This window comes from Limulus polyphemus, unplaced genomic scaffold, assembly GCF_000517525.1.
Source record: "Limulus polyphemus unplaced genomic scaffold, Limulus_polyphemus-2.1.2 Scaffold242, whole genome shotgun sequence".
Taxonomy (NCBI): domain Eukaryota; kingdom Metazoa; phylum Arthropoda; class Merostomata; order Xiphosura; family Limulidae; genus Limulus; species Limulus polyphemus.
In genome coordinates, this window is record NW_013665852.1 from 84,225 (window position 1) to 107,043 (window position 22,819).

Here is a 22,819-nt window from a genome sequence, read left to right on the forward strand (position 1 = left end):
TAGAATGAAAGAGGCATAATTTATGTTTATTTCCCAATTTTCATGGTGGTTGAAAGATTATTCAAGTCTACCAAACCCATACAGAGATTCATTACTGAAAATAACAGATAAAAGTATTTTTAATCTTAAAAATAAAAATTACTTTACATGATAGATAGGTAAGATGTGAAAAGAAAAAAAGGCATGAGAGAAACATTGCTTTACAAACCTTACAAGTTAATAAAAATATTTGATATTTTGCATATAAAAGCATAGTAATGTTGACTGATAATCTGCCAAATTTTGTTAACATTCGCTTACTAATTTATAAGTTATAGCATGAAAACTATAACAAGCACAAAATGGTTATGAGGTCTGTCCTAAGGACCGAGCCCATGCTGAAAGAGTTAACTACTATATACTTTGGATTTTTCTTAAATTTATATAGTTATAGTGTAATCAGTTGTGATAGTTTCCTTCTATTACCACACTTTTTTTTAACATGGTTGCAAGATAGTTCCTATACGGTACTTTACCTCCACTCCCATAAATAGCTATTGTTGTTCAGTGCTGCCCTCTATATGCAAAAAAATAATTTTGCACATGCCACCAGCCTTGAATCTTCCACCCATTTGGAATTGACTGATTCCACTGCATCTCACATGCAAATCATCATGTGACAAACCTACACCAATAAAAATGGAACATCTCTCTTAACGCATGTGCTTCTATTATACCAAACTATCACTTCTCATTTGGCAGTACTCATGTTAAGATGTTTTGTTTTGGTGCTCTTCGTATGATTCGAATTCATGACTTTTAATAGTTTAATTTCCAAAGTGGACTTTCTTCATTAATTTTTCTTATCTTCATATTGAGGTAGAATTTTTTAGTTAACTTAATATCCTACTCTGTTTTTTATACTTGCTAGAATTTTTATACATCAAACAATTTTATTTGATTTATATTTTAAATATGAATTCTTAGGTTAATGTTACCACTTCGACTATCATACCTCCTACTAACACTATCTCACAAGCTGCAGGTGGGGGAGACCTGTCGTTGGATTTATTTGGAATTATCTGCTGTGAGATTGTTGTTATAGGGGTCAACCTCCTTCCCCTGAACTTGCCCCACTTCCTCCTATATGAGCCAAACCTGTTCGGGATGACAAAGATTTTGATAGCCTTTTTCCACCACTGGATTTTGCCGTGTCATCCTATGCCCCATCTACAGAATCAGCTAGGCCTAATACAGCATTTTTAAACATTATTTCTCAGGTATGTGGTGTTTTGTTCATTTCCCTAGATTCCTATGATCCCTGTCCTTCATTGTTGTATGATAGTTCTTCATTTCAGTATTTGGTTTTCCCACCAGCCCTGGATATTAGGGTTCATGCTGAGCAACTTGCTTTACAATTGGTTGAGGGTGCCAGCATGCCTCTCCCTCCATGGGCTATAGATCAGTATTCATTAGTTTACCATCAGAAAGACTTGTTCGATTTTCGACTCTCAGCAGTTGGGATTGATTTTACCAGTGTGGGGGTGGTCCCTGATTTTCCTGTGCACTTATCCCATTCCCAGTTTTCCCACCTTTGTCTTACCCTTACTTCCCTTCTGTGGTATTTATCTACTATACATCTCCTTCCCAAGGCAATCCACAGAGATCCTGAGGGTTTTTCGAGGGAAAGCCTCTCCTTAATTACTTTCACATTGGTTCATTTGTCATTTTTGGCTCTCCTTAATTACTTTCACATTGGTTCATTTGTCATTTTTGGCTCTCGCTTTACACACATGTGGTTTCTTTGTTGTTGGCATCTCCTGGGTCGAGATGCAGCCTTGTCCTAGGTTTGTTTACTACCTCCTTATCTTAGGGATTTAAGAATGGTCCCTTTTCTTTGGTGGTATATTTTCAGTGATGTACCTGAGACTTTGGAATCACATATGGAGTCTGTGTATCAACACTCTACCCTTTCCTCTTTGGTTGCATGTTTGTCATAGTTAGAGCTGAAACAAGCCTGGTGACTGTCCTATGGGTTCCAGTTCAGTGGGAGCTCATGTGTATAGATTTGTACACTTTTGGCAACCTTTCACCACAGATCTGTAGGTTATTTGGGTTTTATCAGAGGGACTTGTCCTTCAATTTCTTTCCCCCTCATTTGTCTTATGTACCTGTTTCCTTCCCCATGCCTCAGGATCCTACTACTAGTCAACATCTGTCTCAACAGGCCATCAAACCTGTCCATCATCTTTCTCCAGGCTGTTTGTCGTCCTCAAGAAAACCTGGTGGCCTGTAATAGATTTGTCCCACCTCAATCATTTTCTCATTCTGCACCATTTTAATATGGAGTTGTTTCTCACTCTCAGGTGGGCTTTTTCTCCAGGTTTGTGGATGTCCTAAATGCTTACTTGCATATCCTGATATCTCGTCAGTCGAGACCCTGTCTTTAGTTTGTTCACCACAGGGTGGTTTATCAGTTTTCCGCACTGCCTTTTGGGCTTGCTTCAGTCTTGTATGTTTTTGGTCGGGTGGCCAAAGCATTTGCTCTCCACTTTCATGCTCTCGGGTTGTGCTTTACATCATTATATGGCCAACAGGCTACTGTTAGCTCGCTCTGAACAAGAGTCTGCCCATCATACTCATCGGCTGCTCCTGGAGGTGGCTCGGGTGGACTGGTTAATGAAATTGGAGAAATCATTTCTTCATGCTTTTACTGCTTCCTCTATTACAGCTCGTGAGGTTCTGATGCTTTTAGGGATATGATCTTCCATGACAGCCCTTTTCCCCTTAGGTTGTGTACATCTGTGGGATATTCACAAGCAGTGGAATCTTACATGGGATCATTGACAGCAATCTGCATTGGTGGTTGGACAAGATTCACGTGTCAATGGGTATTCCGCTTCCTCCATCTCGTCCAAATTGACACATTTTCATGGATGCATCCCTTCAGGGATGAGAGCATGAGTCAATCAACAGGAAGCTTCGGGACATTGGTCTGCAGCCAAGAGGTCTATCATATCAATACTGGAGCTTTTCACTGTATACCATGCTTTGGTTCATTTTCTCAATCTACAATTCTACAGTGGTTGCTTATCTCAATTACCAAGGTGGCATCCATTCTTGATCCCTACTTTGGATCTTCTTTTTTTAAGGTCCATGTGCTAGATATTCGTATCATTGCATGTCATTTTCCAGGTGCTTTTGATCTTGTTTTGGATCGACTTTCCCGTTCAGACAACATATATCTTGATTCTTTTGTTTTGCAGTGGCTTTGCCTTTGGTGGGATACTCCTCATATCAATGCATTTGCCACATCCCTCAACAACAAATTGCCTCTGTTTTGGTCTCTGGTCCCTCATTCTCTTGCTCTGGATGTAGATGCTTTTAGTCAGGATTGGACCAACAAATACCTGTATGTATATCCTCCCATTAAACTTTTCACAGGATGATTTTGATCATCCATGCCACTCCGTGTTAGGTTTTTCTTATTGCTCCTTACTGGCCAGTTACTCCAGCTCCAAACTATCCCTCCATTACTTCTTCCTCTTACTATATCCCTTCTTTGTCAACCTCTGTCACTGGTGTTTCATCAAGCTTTTCCATTCCTCCTTCTTCATTCCTGGTTTTTGTCTGGTCCTTGTCGAGGAGATCTGGCATGTCCCGATGGGTAGCTTCTTTTCTAGCTAGTACCATTTGCCCTTCCTCCAGGGAAGTTTATCAATGTAAATGGTACATTTTTTGCCTTTGATCTCTGGGCCAAGGGTTTTCATCTGATCAACCAACTCTTCCTTATATTGTGGATTTTCATTTGGGGGTCTTCTGTTTCCTTGATCTCAGGTGGCCTTGTCCCATACTTTTTGTTTTTCCAGTTACTGTAGGGTGTTTACCTCTTCTACTCTTTTCCTTTTGATGCATTCCTTCTGGATTGCAATGTTAATGTGGTCCTTCACTGCCTCACTTTGCCTCCATTCGAACCAATCTCCACATGCTCCTGTTTCACCTTTCCCTTAAGATTTATTTCCTTCTCCTCTTAGTCTGTGGATGTCGGAGGTCAGATTTCACATATATTTTCCTTTATCAAAATCATTCTTTTCTCCACAAAACTTCAGTAGCTTGAGAGGGTAACTCCTACTTTTTTGACGATTTCCCTTCCTTCCATTTCCCACCTTTATCCTTAGTTTGTTTTGTGGTGCCCATTCCCACCTCTTTATTCCTTGGCAGACATCCTCTTTTTGTGATTTTTCTCTTTCCACCCTCACCAATTGGGTTCGGCTGTTAATTCGATTGGCTTATTCTTGTTTATCGTCTTCCTCCTGTACTTTGTTCTGGATGTCTTTTCATTAAATTTGACACCTTGCTTTTTCATTGGCATCTCATCTTCTTCATCCCATGAAGGAAATTCTTCAATTGGGCATGTGGACTACCCCTCATATGTTTGTCTCTCACTATTTGCATAGGATCGTGGTATCTTCCTTTTCAGGTTATTGTCTTATGCCTGTAGCCATTCTTCAGACTTCAGTGAGACTTTGACTGGGTAAGTTATCTTTTATTACTCTTGTCTTCCTTTTCAGGGTCCTTTTTTGTTATTAATTATTGTCTGGATCCTGCTGTTTGGCAAGTGGTGCCTGACCAGGTATTTTTTAACCATTCAAATGTGCACTGTAAGACCATGTTGACTTGTGTAATTCCATGGTCACGCAATGCACACTGTGGAGATGGAGTATTCCACAAGATCACTTGTAGGTTTATCCTTGTGATAGATTTGCTTCATAAGTTTGCCTATCCCAGACCGTACTTACCCATGGACTACATCGGTAAAGCAGAAAGGGACAGCTGCCCATGTCTTGTATTGAATAAATCAGTATGGTTTGCTTTTCAAAATAGGGTTTCATGGTCACCCATTGCACTGTCTCAAGTGTTGTCATTCCTCTGGACTCTCCATTGTGCTTCCCCCCCCTTTTTTTAGTAGAGTTTGAGAGTTCTTACCACTTTCAAGCTGCTTGGATAGTGAACCATGGAGACATCCTCCTGAATGTTTTAATGAGATACAAGTAGTATATATAAATGATTATAAAACCATCCAGTTGAGAGAAGGGCAGTGGTGTTCTGCTGGTGTAGTTGACATGATATCCTCCACTATATAAAATGGAAGTGAGCTGCTAAAATTGCAGTCCACCCCTTCGATTGGGATCCATCATTCTACTTCCACATGGATGTTGGTTCCCAGTAGCTGGGTTTTGGATTTAAAGCTGAACCAATCAACGTAAGTCCTCACATGTATTACAGATGTCTCTATTACCTCCCTCATTTATACTCTTGTTACTCCATCAGTATTGTGGGCCACGGTGGAGGTACTTGTAGATTACTATGGTTCTTCCCTTTCCCCCTCGATGATTATTATTTCAATACAAGGATGTTCCTTTGCTTGGGATGGTTCCTGTCTATTTGAAATTTGAGTAAGATGGTTTATGTTAAGCAAACATCTTTTCAATGCTGGATGTCAGGTTCCCAGATCAGTCAATAAATTTCTCACATTATCATGTGTCTCATTCATAAGTCGGAGGGTACAAGATTCCCTCCAGTCTAATGAACTTGAAATGAAGATGGTATGATCCTCTTTTTTTTACCCTCACCAGATGGCTGGGTTATTGATGTAGTTGACTTGCGACTTGCCATGTACAGTCTGTCATGCCATAGCCACTCTACACCTATGGGTACATCCTTTTAATCTTACCAACTTTTATGTTTCTGGGATTGAGTTTCATAAATATCATATGGTTTGGATACTTATCCTACCATAGTTCTCTCCCACTTAGATGTGCTTCTCCATTTTTCCACTCATATTTGCAACATCTTTCCATGATGGGTGAAGAGTGTACCTGGTTCAGAAGTGATGTGGTCTCCCACATCAGATCTTCAATTCCTGTTTGGAAGTGTCCTTCAGACACTTTCTAAGGATGCTTCTTTCTTTCCCTTGCACTGGTCCCTCCACCTATTCAATGTGGGATTCTCACTATTTATATGAGTGGAGGTAATGTACTGTATTGGAAGTTATAATTTTCCTATACTGAGAATGTATTTTTGATAGGTACTTGCATCCTCTCACACTTCCCACCTTTTCTCCCACTGAAAACTGGTGCTTCCATTTTGCTGCCAAAGTGATAGTTTGGTAGAATAGAATAGAAGGAGTCACGTGTATCAAGAGAGTATGTCACACTTTTATTGGTGGATGGTTGTCGCATGGTAATTTGCATACGAGGCACATAGGAATCAGTCATTTCCAAATGGGTGGGAGAGTCAATGCTTGTGGCATGTGCAAAAAATCGTTTTGCATATAGAGGACAGCACTGAATGAGAAAAGCTATTTATGTGAGAAGTGGTTAGTACCTATTGGAAATACAGTTTCAACATAGGAAAATTATAACATTACATGTTTAGATAATATTACATGATTCCTACAAGTTGCCTTTTATTATGTAACACTTACCAGCATTAGTGATAAGAGAGGGATTTTTGTACATATGTGTGTGTAATTAGCTGATATGCCTGTTTTTTTATTCTAGTCTTAAGAAGAGGAGATCATTTAATGGTAAGTGCAACAGTTAATAAATGATAGAGATTTCTGAAGATATTACACACATGTCAATTATCTTAATTAGTGACTTGAAAATTAACCATGTAATAAAAATCTATGTGTGCAGTACTATGTTAGATATGACTCAGGGGTGTAGTGCATCAAGCAGGCATAAATTATGTTGTTGCAACTGCCTATGCTGTCATAACTACTTCTGACTTAAGCACGAAGTAAGAAGTAAATGGTATGCTAAGTACATTGAAGCAAAATCCTCCCTGGTGTACTAATGCCTGTTTCATTGTTATCTATTGGTCATCACATTCTAAGGGAAAATGTCAAGAAAGAAAAACTTTCAGATCTAGAAATACATACTACAGTCTCAATATAAAGAGCACAAATATACCAATATTTTTTAAACCATTTTAATATGATCACAGAGTAAACAATATACTAGCACCTGTATTTCAGCATTATGTGCTACATATTTGAAATATCTTGTATTGCTGAAACTGATATTCTGCATTAACAATGCTAAGTGCTGTCTGTTTTGCATACATATGTGTTTCAGTGTCAATGACCAAATAATATTCAATGTTTAAATTAAACTAAATATTCCTTTTACAATTTTAGAAGCTGATTTTCTTTTCAAGTTAACTTTCTACCTCTATACCCTGTGTTATTTACTTGTATATGTCAGGCTTGATAGTTCAACCTAAATGAAGCTTATGTCTGCTTAGTGCACTCTGCATAAAATTTGAGATTATCACTTATTTTGTTGTAACAGGGACATTGAACTTGTGACCTTGTTATGCTTGCCTGGTGCACATCACCTCGGAACAAAATTTTTCAGTTGTATTGTGTCCTGTTTTGTTAGGAAGTACTACTGTATTTCTTACTCCAGGCTATGAAAAGGTGATTGTTTTTCATTAAATATGCTGTTGCTTTTCTTGGCAATCACTGGTTCTGCAGTAATCAGATACATGGTGATTGCAGAGTCTTCAATTAGCATTATTATCGTAAACCAAAAGACAAAATGACTTTTAGCAAATGTGTTTCAAAATATTTGTTAAAAGTTCCAAGTTATGAGTTAAAACATGTAAAATTGCTTAACATCTATAAATAAGTTTTGATTGTATATTATGTGCTTCGTGAAACTTGTTGAGCTACATGCTTCAGGAGATCGGTTGAGCTATATGCTTCACGAGATCTGTTGTTATACCTTTATTTATTTTGTATTTTTTGTGCATTAAAAATTTTCAAACTGTATTGTAGTGGAACATTTAGTTTTTCAAACCATTTAAAACACATCAGCATCTCAAAATACCCAGATATCTCCAAAGTTATTGAAATACAAAAATGAGAACTATTACCTACAAACACTGGTTCAGTCATTTGTTAGGAATGTATGTGAAAGCAGACACTAGTTTTTGTAGCAGAACAAATCAGCACGTACAACACAACCAAATGACAGAAGACATTTCAGAACTTTAGATTCACTATTCAACCTCTTACCATTCACATTCATAGTTAATGTCTATGTAGACTACAACAATAGAAAAATAAACTTTTAATACTGTGATTCCACAAGAAAGTAATGGAATGAAATTTAAGAGGAAAAATGTTTTCTTTCTTTTCATTTAACAGTGCAAGCATATGTTAGCATCTCGGTTAAGTGAAGCCATGGAATTGTGCCAAGAAATGCAATATACTGATGAAACAGTGGCATTAATGTTAGCCAGAATGGAGTAATGGACAACCTAGAGTTTTGAGGTAACAATATCTAAGATTTAAGAAATGAATGACAGCTATACATTAAAGTGCATAATAATATGGAAAGAGGCGTGAACTATGTGGTGTGCTAGGGTGATTTTCATCCCTTAAATTTTCTTCATCAGTTTCTTTCATAGTGCACGATGTCTTAATTAGGTCATTGTCTTTGCTAAATCAGCCTATTATTTTGACACATATTCATCATCAGGACATCAGATTTTACAGCCATCTTATGAATCCAATGGTCCTTCTCTGTACACAACCTTACAAATGTCTCTTGCAGCATTTTACCTGTCAATGCTGGGAAGCATATTGTTCATTCTATTTAAATATGACCACTACGGTGAATAAAAAATTAAGTCATGTTATGCAAAGTTTGATTTGATAATTTGTATACAGCATAACTGCCACTGTGTTGTCAGTTAATTCAAGCAGTGGCACCAATGATTTCTGTAGAAAAAAACTATTGCTTTTGTGTTTTCACAGCATTGGTTATTTTTGTTTAATGTATGGCTATATGTGTGATTATTTTTAAACAAGCTTCTGATTAATCTAGACTTACAATACTGTGTACTCGATTGGTAGCATTTGCACAGTAATAGTTGAATCTATGTCTGATTATTTTTAAACAAGCTTCTTACTAAACTGAACAGTTAACTAAGCTATATTCATGAATAAATAATGTAGATAATTTTCCTTCTTAACAAAATAGATGAAAAAAAAAAAGATACACACACCACACGTCACACGCATACAGAATTCTTTAAGAAGTTTTTAACTGTGTTGTTTCACAAATACAGTGAGAATTCCTTATCTTTTTTTTTCTAAAAAAATTGCTATAACAATGATAAACCATAAATAAAAAGTACATTAAAAAACTGTTAAAGCTTGCAACTATGAAGATTTCTTTGTACAAATATGGTTTCACATTTTAAAAAGTTTGATTTGGTTAACTTGTGTAATTCTTAAATGGCAGGAGTTCCTATGGAAATTTGGAACTAATGCATTAAGCACAATGTGGTAGCAGATTTTACAATTCTGTTGATAAATCTGAAGTGACTTATTTAACACTAGGTAATAACAATTTTTATGTTTCTGTTAGTACTTCTGGGCTGATTTTTCCATCCCTTAACTAGTAGCAGTTTTTACTCTGTTCATAATTCTGAATAGATTTATCAAGCACTAATTATTAGCAGTCTATGTTTCTGTTAGGAATTCTGGACTAGTACTTTTAGCACAAAATGAGATCAATCTTTACACCCCTTGGTAATTCCCTTATAACACTAACTCATAGTTGTATTTCTCTTCTAACACCAACTGGTAGCAGTCTTTACATCTCTTGGTAATTCTGGACTATACTTGTTTCATTCCTTTAATCTACATTTTTTTCATTCATAACCTTTCTCAATGGCATTATAAACTGAATAAGTAAAGATTACAATTTTTAAGTTTGTTTTTGCAATATATATATAATTTTAATACAAACTTAGGAAAAAAACATGGAATGACATTAATATTTTTGGACTAGATCCACATAATTTTTTTATTTTAAGTACATTTTTTATTAGAAGCTTTTTTAAGCAGCTTCATGAAAGCCCACATAAGAACCAGTATTTGAAACTTTTGAATCAAATCCTAATGTTTCAATAGATATGTTCACCTTGTCTCTCCTCAACCACTCTTCAGTGGTAGATAAATTTTGCATTTAGAAACTTTTAAATAGTGTTTACAATTTTGTCTTTTAGCCACTTTTAATTAGTTTGAGAAAACCATACTATGCTATTTTCTTTCAATGGTTCATCATGACTAGACACACTTTTTCAATGTTGTAGTTTAAATACTTGTTTCACATAAATATGTAAATAGCAAAAGATAATGATTCTTAAGCTAAACAACATTGTTTATTTATAACAGAAGGTGACACAGATGTTTCAGAATTCTACAGATTTTATCTTCAGTATCTAAAGTTATTTACTTAGGAATAATGTAATTCTTCTATTTTGTTTTAAATACTGAAGATTGAACCTGTAGAATTCCGAAATATTTCTCTGTGTCACCTTCTGTTATAAATAAACAATGTTGTTTATCTTAAGAATCGTTATTCTTTTTATTATGTAAATAGCATATACCATACTTGAGTTTTAAAAAACACATTTTGAACCAATTCTTTTAGACTTTTTTTTTACAATTTTGAGATTAGAATTGTCTATTATAATTTACTTACATGTATCTTTTGAAAATGCAAAGCTGAAGCTTTGAAAAATATTATCAACAGTTACTTTTACACCAATGATAAAACACTGATACTCCAATGTAAGAAGGCAGTAAGCTTATACATAAACACACACTGATTTAGATACCTTCTCAGTTTTTGGAATTCCTTTACTCATCGAGTGAAGTACCTAGGAAATTATGAAATAGGACTTGGGAACATACAATCAAAAGGAATAAAATGGTATTCTTGTTATCAAAGTATTTTAGGAAGCTATTATGATTAAGGAGGAATGTAGGTATGTATTGAGTACTTTCTTCAGTTTATTGAAGATTCTCTTACGTTTATTTCTCATGGGGCAAACCATAATTTCTTGGTGTATGGTTTCACTTCATTCTGTTGCTGACAATAGTGGAATCTTCAACATTGTAAACAGCAAGTAAAACCTTATCTATGACACATTTTTGCTATTTTTTGCACACTCTTCACAACACAATACTATAATAGCATCAACCCTCTTGTAAATTTGAAGGTGAAAATTTATCTGTGTCATTTTGCTGGTGTGTGGATTCTCTTCAACAACTTTAAACAATATAAATGTTACTGCTGTTATAAAGCCAAGAGGTGGCTTGAAACAAAATGTTGTTTCTTATTAGTGTAGAAAAAAGGTATAACCAACACAGACACACTTAGCAGAACACTTCAAGATTCATAATGTTACAAGATATTATGTCACCTAAAATGGTAAACATTGTCTTGAATCAGTTAATTTGTTTTTAGTAGGTTAACCATGATATCACATGCACATTTTGTCTTATACACCAGGAAAGTAGCTGATGAACACAAATAAAAATGCCTTCAGTGTCTGTGTCATGAGCATGAAACTAGTCACTGTTGTCAAAAATATTATATCCATATTGTATTAACACAGTTGTTCTCTCGCATCCTTTCATTATAAGCAACACTTGTATTAAAGAGTGAAATTGACAAGACTTGAATGATATAAATAAGCATTTTTTTGTGTGCAAAATATGATGTAGAAGTAAACATTTTTAAGTTCCTGATGTTTCACTTCATTTCACACAACATTTTTTTCTGTGTGCTTCTCAGGCCAGACTTTGGGAAAATTTGTTTGGCCTTAAAGATTTGGTTGTATAGTCTTTTTTGCACAGTTATATATGGAAGTTTAGTTTTCAAAATGTCTGTAAATGGCTGTAACATAAGCCATTATCGACTGCCAGTCGGGTCTCTCCTGAGCTAGTATTTCATTGATATCCTGGAAGGAAAAGGAAAACAAATGTGGAGTGAGACAAAGAAATGTTTAGCAGACTTTCAGTATTACAGAACATGAGATACCACCATAAATCCCATATACTATCTTGTATCATATTCCTGATATTAACTTGTGCAGTATCTTGTGTGATGTCTCTGATATTAACCTGTGATATATATTGTGCGATGTCCCTGATACTAACCTGTATACTATCTTGTGTGATATCCCTCATACTAACCTGTAGGGTCAAGATTTTAGTCAAATTGCCCGAGTTTGTAGCAAGAGATTTAACAAGCCAAGTGAATATGTTTGTTACAAACAACAGGAAATATCCGTCTTTTCTAGTTAGCAAGCCAAGTGTATATGTTTTGTTATGAACAACAGTTATAACCTGTCCCAGTTAACAAATCAAATGAATATGTTATGAACTTTAGGCATTAATACACTGCATCTCTATAAAATTTTAGGATATGAATTAATGTTTTTTCGTATAATCTTTATCTCTATACATATATCAGCGATATCACACAAGATACCGCACAAGTTAGTATCAAAACCACAAGAGATACTACACAGGTTAATATTAGACATCACACAAGATACTACATATGTCAATATCAGACATCACACAAGATACTACACACATCAATATCAGACATAACACAAGATACTACACATGTTATTATCAGGGATATCACACAAGATACTACAAATTGACCTTTAGAGTTTCCATACAATAACTTTTAATATATTTTATGTATCTTCACAAAATTTTGCAAGCATTATAAGTCTCTTATAGACAAAAAATCATAATTTTTGAATGAAGTATTTTTACCTTAGATTACTTTATTCAATTTGTAGACTGCCCAAGTGCAAAGTGATTTTCATGTTAAGATTGAAAATATCAAATTTAATCTACATAATCTATAAAACCTCCTAAATACATTTCAAACATTTTTTTTTTCAGTAAAACTTTATAATTTGTTATTTTTGCTATCTTAACTGTATATAGGGTCAGTCAATTTGACCAACTTAATAACCACCAAAAAAAAATGAAATAAATCTAAATTACCTGTTTTTTTTTCTAAAATGACTTCAAATTGTAACAGGAAACTAGACTTGTTTGTCCTAAATAACTTAAAGCTAGTTACAGTATATATCTGTTTCTATGTAAATTTTATTTTTTATTGCAATTTGAATCCTATCTAACTAAAAATCCTGGAAGTTGTAAATCAATCAGCAAACGTGTAGCTCACATTACTCCTATCAAATTATGTAATGCATGAGTCACTAACAAATGTACATCAGGAAAATTTTTTATTTTTTTTTAAATCTTACCTGATCTAACCTAATAAGTTTGTAATTATTAAACTTGTATAATAATGAAAAACAAGAAATATAGTAATTACTTGTTTTTTTGCTGTTGATTGTCAATGAAGCTTAAACCTACTTTTTTATACTAATGGTACTGCTACACTAAATAATTTTTTATTTAACTGAATAATGCACCTACGAACACAGAATAATAGCAGGTAAAAAAACAGAAAATATCCTATAGCTATCATAATTTTTCTGGCTTTCTAACTGTGAGATAAGAGCCAATAAAAATTCAGTTAAGCTTGTTGATGTGTTTCCCATGGGAATATAGTTGGAACTGGAAGCAAAACAAACAATTCTCTGTAGAGAAAACAATGTAATAGAATACATCATTTGATAGATTAAGACTTTGGCTTCTTATTGGTTATAAATAACATAGTATGAAATGTCAGAGAGAACTGTTGGCAATTTGTAATAGAGAGGATGTGAGAGATAGGTGTGGTAAAAGGGGTCTAATGTTCTCATTTATGGCTCTGTAACCAAATAAGATTGAAGACTATAAAAATTATGCTTTGTCTAAGTAATAACTACTGTAATGAGTAATTTACATTAAATTCCCTACTTGTATGGGTGGTAAATGAACTAGAGAAGAGGGGATACCAAGAGAGCAAATGTCACAATTCTCATTCTAGAGTGAGATTGAGGATTTGAAATAATATTTCCTTATAGAATTAAGAACACTTGAACATTTGATTTATTAACTATATTTTTATGGCAGGTTTATTGATATATCATGATAATATAGTAGTTTAATTAACTTTTGAATGCAACTCTAAAAAGTTGTCATGTGCACTTTGAACAGCCTGTAGCAAGAGGGTTAACTATAACAGACGAATACAACCTGTAATTTGTAACAAAACACATTCACATGGCTTGTTAACTGTAACAAACAAATAATACCTGTTGTTAGTAAAAAACATGCTAGGTTAGGTATTTTTAATTTACAATGAAGATTTTAATATTATCATAACTGTGATCCCTCTTGTTTTTTATATTCACTATTTCTTTTGTTATTTAATAACTAAACTATGATCTCATGGGTTTGTAATTTTGATGTATTTTTTACTTATCATATTTGCTTCTTTAAGCATTCAAGGCACTAAGAAAATAAGCAAAACTGATCAGAAGTTATGGAGGTTGCTTATCATATGGCTATGGGGATAATGCTTATTATACTGCTAATTTATTATTTTATACCATGTAATATTTGTGAAGTGGGCAATCTTCCTGTGGTGCTTAAACATGCTTTTTATGCTAAGTTGAACTCTGTATAATATACTGCTGTGTTCTTCCTTGATTTATTTCTCAAAAGCGTAGTATGTAGCATCCTAAATGGGCAACCTATTTTTGAAAGATAACTTGATCCTGATTATTTCTTTCTCAAAACAATTGTGCCGATCATGAGTCACCATGGTCTAATGATAACAGTTTCTATCACTGATGAATTAAGAATTCAATATTAGTTGTATTTTTTTTACTGTGAGAGTCTCTTTGACTTTCACCTCTTGTTTATTGTTGAAACTACATATTATGGCAAAGTTCTTTTCACCAGCAGTTCTGTGACATTCCTGATCTACATGTTTGTAGATATTTAAAGGATTATCAGCACTAGTCTGCAGATGCTCTTTTATATACTGCTTTAAAGGACACTTGGTTGATCCCACTTAATCACATCCACGTTGAAAACAAATATGTTGATAACCGGCATAGCAACATTGAAGTTTATTAATTCTGTTTTTTATTTTGAAAAAGTTCTCAATTCTAATTTTAAGGCTATACACACTTTGTGGATAGTTTGATTTCATTATATTTTGGATTTCTTTTCTCAACATAAAGCTGTGTTTATGCATTAAATGGGAAACTGACATAAATTACAGTTTGGGCACATCCTAACATGAAAAAAAGCAAAAACAATTTAATATATCATCAAGTAATGAGAGATGAAAAACCACTTTTTACACTTTATAGAGTAGAGAGTTAAGAATTGTTTAATCCATTATATGTAAATAAACTAAATATTTTTGTTTAGTATTGGTAACAATATTGGGATATTTATTAAAACACTTATTATTTATTCTAATTTACTGTGACACATATTAAACCTCTCTCCGTGGGCATCTTCTTCTGTGCATGTCACGAGGTTTTAGTGAATTATGTTCAAAATTTAATTAAACTACTTTCTTTTCATAGTATACCAATAAATATAGCACATAAAAAGTAGCTAATAATCCATATTTTAATGATTTATAAGGCAATATCAAAAAAATCTAGAATTTTTCCTAGTGTGAAAATTGTGACATTTGCTCTCTAGGCACCCCCCCTTTTCTAATGTATTTACCAACCCTCCAAGAAGTATGAAATATGATATAAATTACTCAATATAATATCATCATCGCTTAGGCAAAGCATAATTTTCATAGCCTTCAATCTTATTTGGTTACAGAGCCATGAAATAGACAGTCAGACCCCTCTTGCCATGCTCACCTGTCACATCCTCTCTCTCAGAAATTGCCAATAGTTCTCTCTGACGTTCAATACTATATTATTTATGATCAATAGAAAGCCAAGGTTTTCATCTATCGTATGATGTATTATATTATGTTGTTTTCTGTAAACAGAGAATTGTCAATTTTGCTTTCAGTTCAAGCTTGATTCTCATGAAAAACACGCCAACAAGCTTAGATGATGTTTTAACGGCTCTTCTTGCAGAGTTAGAAAGCCAGAAAAATTGTTATAGTTATGTGACATTGTCTGCTTTTTTGCGCATTATTCAATTAAATAAAAAAATATTTAGTGCAATCCATTAGTATAATAAAGTATGGGTAAGTGCCATTGACAGTTGACAGAAAAAAAAAAGAAGGCCCATGTAAATACTTTATTTCTTGCTTTTCATGTGTATATTTTATTTATTATTATAAAATTAAAATGTAAAAACAGAAAACTTTTTATGTTAGTTAAGGTTAGATTAGGTGAAATAATAATTTTATTATATTACAATAATAATATAAAAAAATATTTTCACTAGGCATGCTCGTGAGCAGCTGGTGAGTAGCTCATGCATAATGTATTTCAATAGCATAAAGTGAGCTGCATGTTTGCCAAGTGATTTACAACTTATAATGGTGCAAATAGTAGTTAGATAGGGTCCAAAGAGCAATAAAACAACAAAATGTAGGTATAAATAGATGTATATTGTTATCAATTTAAAGCCATTTAGGATAATCAAATGTTGTATCATATTACAATTTGAAGTTATTCTAGAAAGAAAAAAAAAATTAATTTAGATTTATATTGATTTTTTTTTTGGTGGTTTCGAAGTCATTCAAATTGACCAACCTCATATAAAGTTAGGGTAGAGAAAATAACAGAAAATATAAAGTCTTACTGTAAAAAAAAAAACTTTTGAAACTTATTTACGTTTTAGGGATTTGAGATTTTTTGACTTTTTTTAACATGAAAATCGCTTTGCACTTGGACTAGTACATAGAAATACTGTATGTATATTTACAGACATATCTTTAGTAAAAATACTTCATTAAAAAATATATGATATTTTGTGTAGAAAAGACTTATAATGTTTACTAAAAGTCTGCTACATTCTGTGAATACGCACAAAGTGTATTAAAAGTTAATGGTGTGGAAACTATAATGCACTTGGACTAGTACATAGAAATACTATATATATATATATATATTTACAGACAAATCTTTAGTAAAAATACTTCATTAAATGAAATGTGATATTTTGTGTACACAAGACTTGTAATGTTTACTAAAAGTCTGCCACATTCTGGGAATATACATAAAGTCTAATAAAAGTTAACCCTATCGCCATGGGTATCCTTTACTGCGCATGACACAAGGTTTTAGTGTCTAACATTCAAAATTTTTTCAACTACATTTTGTTTATGTCATACCAATTAGAATAGCATAAAATCTTAGTTAATAATCCATATTTTAATAGTATATAAGTTTTAACCAGGCAATATTAAAAAATAACCTACATTTCCTCTAGTGTGACACACGTGACACATTTTCTCTTAGCATGTCATCTACCTTATTTTATCCACCACCCCTCAAAAAAGTATGAAATTAAATATAAATTACTCTATAAAATCGTCATTGCTCAGACAAACCATCATTTTTATAGTCTTCACTTTGCTTACAGAGCTATCAAATAGAAAATCAGACCCTCCTGCCATGGCTACCTGTCACATACTCTCTTTTAGAATTTGTTAATAGTTTTCTCTTACATTTAATTATATATTACCTATAACAAACAGAAAGTCAAGGTTTTCATCTATCAAATGATGTATTGTATAACATTATGTTCTGAACATTTATATGTCAATTTCACTCAGAGTACCAATATCGTTCCCATGAGAAAGTTAATGACTAGCTTGGATGAATTGTAATGACTCTTGTCACATAGCTAGAAAGCTAGAACAATTTGGAGAGGTAAGGGAATTTGTCTACTTTTTGCATGTTATTAGTCTATATGCATTATTTGATTAAATAAAAATTATTAAGTGCATTACTATCATTAGTATAAAAAATTAGGTTTAACTCGACATTTGACAGCAAGAAAAAAGAAGATTAAGTATTTTATTTCTTGTTTATTCCTTATATCTAATTACAAAAGTACCTAAAATATAAAAATAGGAATCCTTTTAGGTTGGTCAAGATTAGATTAGGTAAAATAAATAATAATAATATTATAATAAAAAATGTTTCACAAGGCAAGCGAGCAGCATAGTAGCTTGTGGGTAATGTCATTCATTAGCTGCACATTCCCTGAATAATTTACAACATATGGCATGGATAGTAGTTAGACACTGTTCAAAGAGCAATAAAATAATAAAATTTAATTATAAATAGATGTATACTGTTACAAACTTAGATCTACTTGGGATAAATGAATGTAGTTTCTTGTTACAATTTGAAGTCACTGAAGAAAAAAGGGTAATTTAGATTTATTTCGATTTTTTTTTGGGTGGTTACAAGGTTGGTGAAATTGACCAATTCCAGTTTCAGATAGGGTAGAGCAAAGAACAGATAAACTATAAAGTTTTACTGAAAAAAACGTTGGTAATGCATTTAGGAGGTTTTAGGAATTACACAAAAGAAATTTGAGATTTTTGATACAAGTATTTTTAATTTTAACATGAAAATTACTTTACACACAGACTATTCAAAACAAATACTCAATATATTCGTTTCTCTGATGTAATGTCTAGGACAATTCATCATAGTTGAAGACACATTTTTAAGACGATTGATACAACACTATTGAGAAGTTGATAATTTATATTTTTAAGGGATGCCATCAAGAGTTACATGTTTGCCAAAGTGCCACAATTATTGGGAGACATAACAGTGAGGAAAGTAAACATAATGCTTAAATGACACCCATTTTTGGTTGAGATTAACAGCAAGCTTAGGTTTGAAATTTGGCAAGATCATAGTTAAGAGGTTGCCAATATTAATACATGGTAAGCATTCACTTTGAAGGCCAAGTGGCTATTAGTTAGAACAAGTCAGCCTGACAAGGATTTATAATTTTTCAAAAAAAAGAAATGAATCTGGTATTTTAATATGCCTTTTAAACATTAAGATCATTTATAAATAACATTTTTTGTCAATGATTCCTTATTTTCCTGTCATCAAAATTGCAAGTTGAATTCCTTTGCTAACATTTTCAGTCTGAATTGCTTTTAAATATACATTAAAAAAAACACCTTAAAAACACCAAAAAAATCTAGTCCCATTAACAATGGTTTAAAGAATTGTTCAACTAAAAAAAAAAGAGTATCTTACCAAGGTTGTAGGAATGCCTATGGACTCTGCTGCTTGGAATGCAAGTGTGAAGTTTCGTCTCTAAAAAAACATTTAAAAAAAATATATGATTGAAACATTTCCAAGTTACTGTACAACTCTTTGTTTGTTCCTCCTTTCTTTCATTAGACAAAAACTAACCAAAATGTAATTATACATTTCATTACATGCTGCAAATATGTTTTACTCTCATACACTGCATCATGACAGAAAGGTACAGGCTGATATAATTTTTTAGTCAAGCAAACCTTAAATGGGAATGACTTCCTACCTTTACTAATATTTCAAGATTGAAACACAGGAAATGAATGAGCAGTAGATGATTATAAAAGTTTTTTGAAGAAAAACACTTTTTTAAGTGTTATTCTCATATTATCAGAGAAAAGTCACATTTCAAATTAAGCTTCTTCTTTTTTTTTCAAAGTTGTGTCAAGTTTTGTACATATGGGCTGGATTATTTACAGTATGTGTCTGTAACTTATTGGCGATGAATTTCAACAATAAAAAATACAGTCTGTGATAATTTCACTTTAGAAATTGCCACTATATGCTCTTTGTGGCTAAACTTACAATCACGCAGTCTAGATCTATCTTTCGAACTAAATTTCTGATGCGTATTTATACTCTGACAGTGGTTTAGAAAGTTACATACACTAATATATATATTATGATGCAATAATACTCAATAAAAATGAGAAAAACTCAGAAGGTTCTAATAACATGATGCAATAATATAACAATCACCAATTCATAACTAGTGAACTACACAATATATGATTCATAAACAGTTACACAAACTTATGATAAACTATTGCTTCTAAAAATAACTAAGTTTAACACTTGTGCTGTATAAACTATCTAAGTCATAACACTCACATTAATCCTATGACTACTGGCTAATAATATTTATAGTCGGTAATGTCGCTTTCATCGTATTTTGTTCCAAAAATAAAAGTAGCGTACGAAATTGTTTAAAAATTTGACGAAAATGTTCTTAAAGGTATATAGTTTAAGAAAAATAAGAATACTTAATTTTGATTTTCTCTATTATATCTGATAAAAGATTTGTTATTTAATGTAGTTATTTGCACTTGCACTCTGAATAGTTCACCTGCAAGGTGATTTTTATTTTGAGTATAAAAAATACTATTTATCTTGCAGTTTTCACATTTTATTTGCATAATCTGTAGAACCTCTTAAATGAATATCAAAAGTTTTTAAGGTAATTGTTTATATTTTATTTTCCATTTTCTTTACTATATCACTAACTCTAGCTATTATCATCAACATACGGTGCAATGAAATGTTTAAAATTAACAAATGAAAATATGTATACACCTTTTAAGTCTTTGTAGAATAATCTTCCAATATATTCTTTGTGTCATATGTGTAATTTCAAGCCTTTTATCTTTTCACCTACAGTTTATTTTTGATTTTCCTTTCCAATTCTTGGTCTTTTATTATTTATGCCGAAACATCAGTTAGTGCCTGTGGAGCTTTATAGTTTTTATCCGCAGATTTTTGGCAGAGACATGTTTGCCTAAAAGAGATGGCACTTGCACGTGCCCTGTGTTTATTAGCTTTAACAATCCAGGCCACAACCAGTTAAATGTATACAAATCATTAAAGTTTTCAAGTATGCATTTTAAAACACAAATAACACATATCAATTAAAATATAAAAGTAAAACCTAAATACCAAATATGTATCAAACTAATACATATAAGGCAAGAAAATATTTCCAAACACTACAGACACCACTCTCAACAATGAACTTCGACTCATTTCACCCCATTTGAAAATGAATGTATAAATGCTTGTTTCCTGTTACAGTAACAACCTTCAAGAGTGAAATCTGCTCTTTTAACTTAAAACTGACACTTAGAAACACAGCTTCTACTTTGCAAGTGGGTGTGAATGACCTTAAACTAATGAAATATTTACAACGATTTCCTGAGGGAGAAATTCTTGGAACATGCTCGAGAAAATAATGAAAAACACGTGTATAATGTACCTTGGACATCTGAAGGAAGCATCTACAGTGCATACACACACACAGAATTTCTTTTATACCAGCTCTTATTAAAGTTGAAAAATTGTAACTATGGGTTGATCATGTGACAGCAAAAACTGTTGTTTTGGATGTTTCATTTGAAATAAAGATGTAAAAACTTAGATAATAAAAAATTTGTTTTAATGTACTTGATAATAATAATTCCACTCAATGAATTGAGAGTAAAAGTGGTTTGATTAAATTTAAGAGAAATATTTACAGTATTTTTTATACTATATACAAAGACTGTTTTCAATTCATGCACAAAGTCTACCCACACAGTCTATATCAACCTTTGCAGTCCCCCTGATGGCCTCAGTGCAGAACTGGTAGTTCTGGAGCTACAACACCCACTATATGATTTTCACACTGTCGATTTTGTACCTCTGGATGTATGCAAGGGGCTGTTGGTCAGTCTGGATGTTTAACTTCTTCCCATAGAAGTAGTTCTGGAATTTACAGATGGCAAATACTATGGCCAGACACACTTATTCAATCACAGAGTAGTTCTCATTACTCAACAGGTTTTTACTGAAATACATCACAGGAAACAGTTAATCTACTTGTTCTTGCAGAAGTACTGCTCCAGTTCCAATGTCTGATGCATCGGCCTGAACGATGAACAGTTTGTTGAAGTCTGGCATTCTAAGGATTGGCAAACTTCCTAAAATGTTCTTCAACTTCTGGATTGCCATCTGTTACGATTATTCCCATTTCACCTTGTTTGGTTGGCATTTCTTGGTCAGGTCAGTTGGTGGTGCAGTGACTTCAGTGTGTTTGGGATGAACTTACTATAGTATCCTGCTAACTCCAGGAAGGATCTGACTTGCTACTTGGTCATTGGAGCTCGTGCATCTTGTATGCAGGTTAGCTTCTCCTCTTTCATAACTATCTGCTGGCTGCTCACCTTGTGTCCAGCACAGAATAACCAATGTAGCACTTAGATGGTCTGATGGTCAGACCTGCTACCCTCACTCACCCAAACAGCTCCCTGAGTTTCTTCAAATGGTTTTACCATCTGGCCGTATGGGTCAAAATGTCGTCCACATAATGCTGGTTTTACAGTCGATTGTCACTGCTGAGTTCACTAAACCAAGCAGCATGCTCTTGAACTGGTAACATCTGTCTAGTGTCACAAAGGCTGTCTTCTCTTTAGATTTTGTCTCCATCAGGATTTGTCAATAACCTTTACTAAGGTTAACTTGGTAAAGAACTTTGCCCTCTCTAGTTTCGCCATGATAGCCTATGGGTTGCCCATATGTTTGGAGTTGAACTGTCTCATGAGGTTCAGCTTCTGGAAATCTATGCAGAAGCAAGTTCAGCCATCTCTCTTCTTCACAATTACCACTGGTTAACAGGAGGCTGAATTTAAAGACTGAATGTTTCTTACTTCTAACATTACCCCAACTTCTTGCTTGATCAGGTCTCTCATCACATAGGGCATCTGGAAGGGCTTCACCTTGACTGGATCCCTGGTTGTAGTCTCAATCCTGTGTTGCACAAGGTCTGTCTTGCCTGGTCTATCTGTGAAGACATCTGCATAGTGGCATAAGATATCTTGTAGCTATTTCTTCTGCTTGCAAGTTAGTTCTTCACTGATATTAACATCTTTGTACATCTCATCTCCATCCAGCAATCTTAGGTCTTCATTTTCTATGACAAAGTCACCATCTTTTGGTTCTGCATCTATGACAGCCACATGTGAAATACACATCTGTGCCTCAATAACTGCACTCATTAGGTCTT

General features: G+C 33.3%; 2 protein-coding genes across 4 annotated transcripts in view; one reads left to right on the forward strand and one right to left on the reverse strand.

Moving 5' to 3' along the window:
• Positions 1-22,819, forward strand: part of LOC106478699 (zinc finger SWIM domain-containing protein 7-like) — a 72,659-nt gene that overhangs the window by 17,049 nt on the left and 32,791 nt on the right. For 2 of the 3 annotated variants that reach the window (XM_022382349.1, XM_022382348.1), the window contains exons 4-5: positions 6,543-6,568; positions 8,198-8,323. In XM_022382349.1, coding sequence (XP_022238057.1) covers positions 6,543-6,568; positions 8,198-8,302 — 131 coding nt within the window. In that variant the 3' untranslated portion in view covers positions 8,303-8,323. Of the gene's footprint in view, positions 1-6,542; positions 6,569-8,197; positions 9,050-22,819 lie in introns of those variants that run through there. The other variant, XM_013939262.2, reaches the window with a different exon arrangement.
• LOC106478693 (cytospin-A-like) overlaps positions 10,930-22,819 on the reverse strand; it is a 67,478-nt gene continuing 55,588 nt past the window's right edge. The window contains exons 15-17 of the mRNA XM_022382365.1: positions 21,637-21,768; positions 19,003-19,062; positions 10,930-11,811 (exon numbers count right to left, since the gene is read on the reverse strand). Coding sequence (XP_022238073.1) covers positions 11,722-11,811; positions 19,003-19,062; positions 21,637-21,768 — 282 coding nt within the window. The 3' untranslated portion in view covers positions 10,930-11,721. The remainder of the gene's footprint in view (positions 11,812-19,002; positions 19,063-21,636; positions 21,769-22,819) is intronic.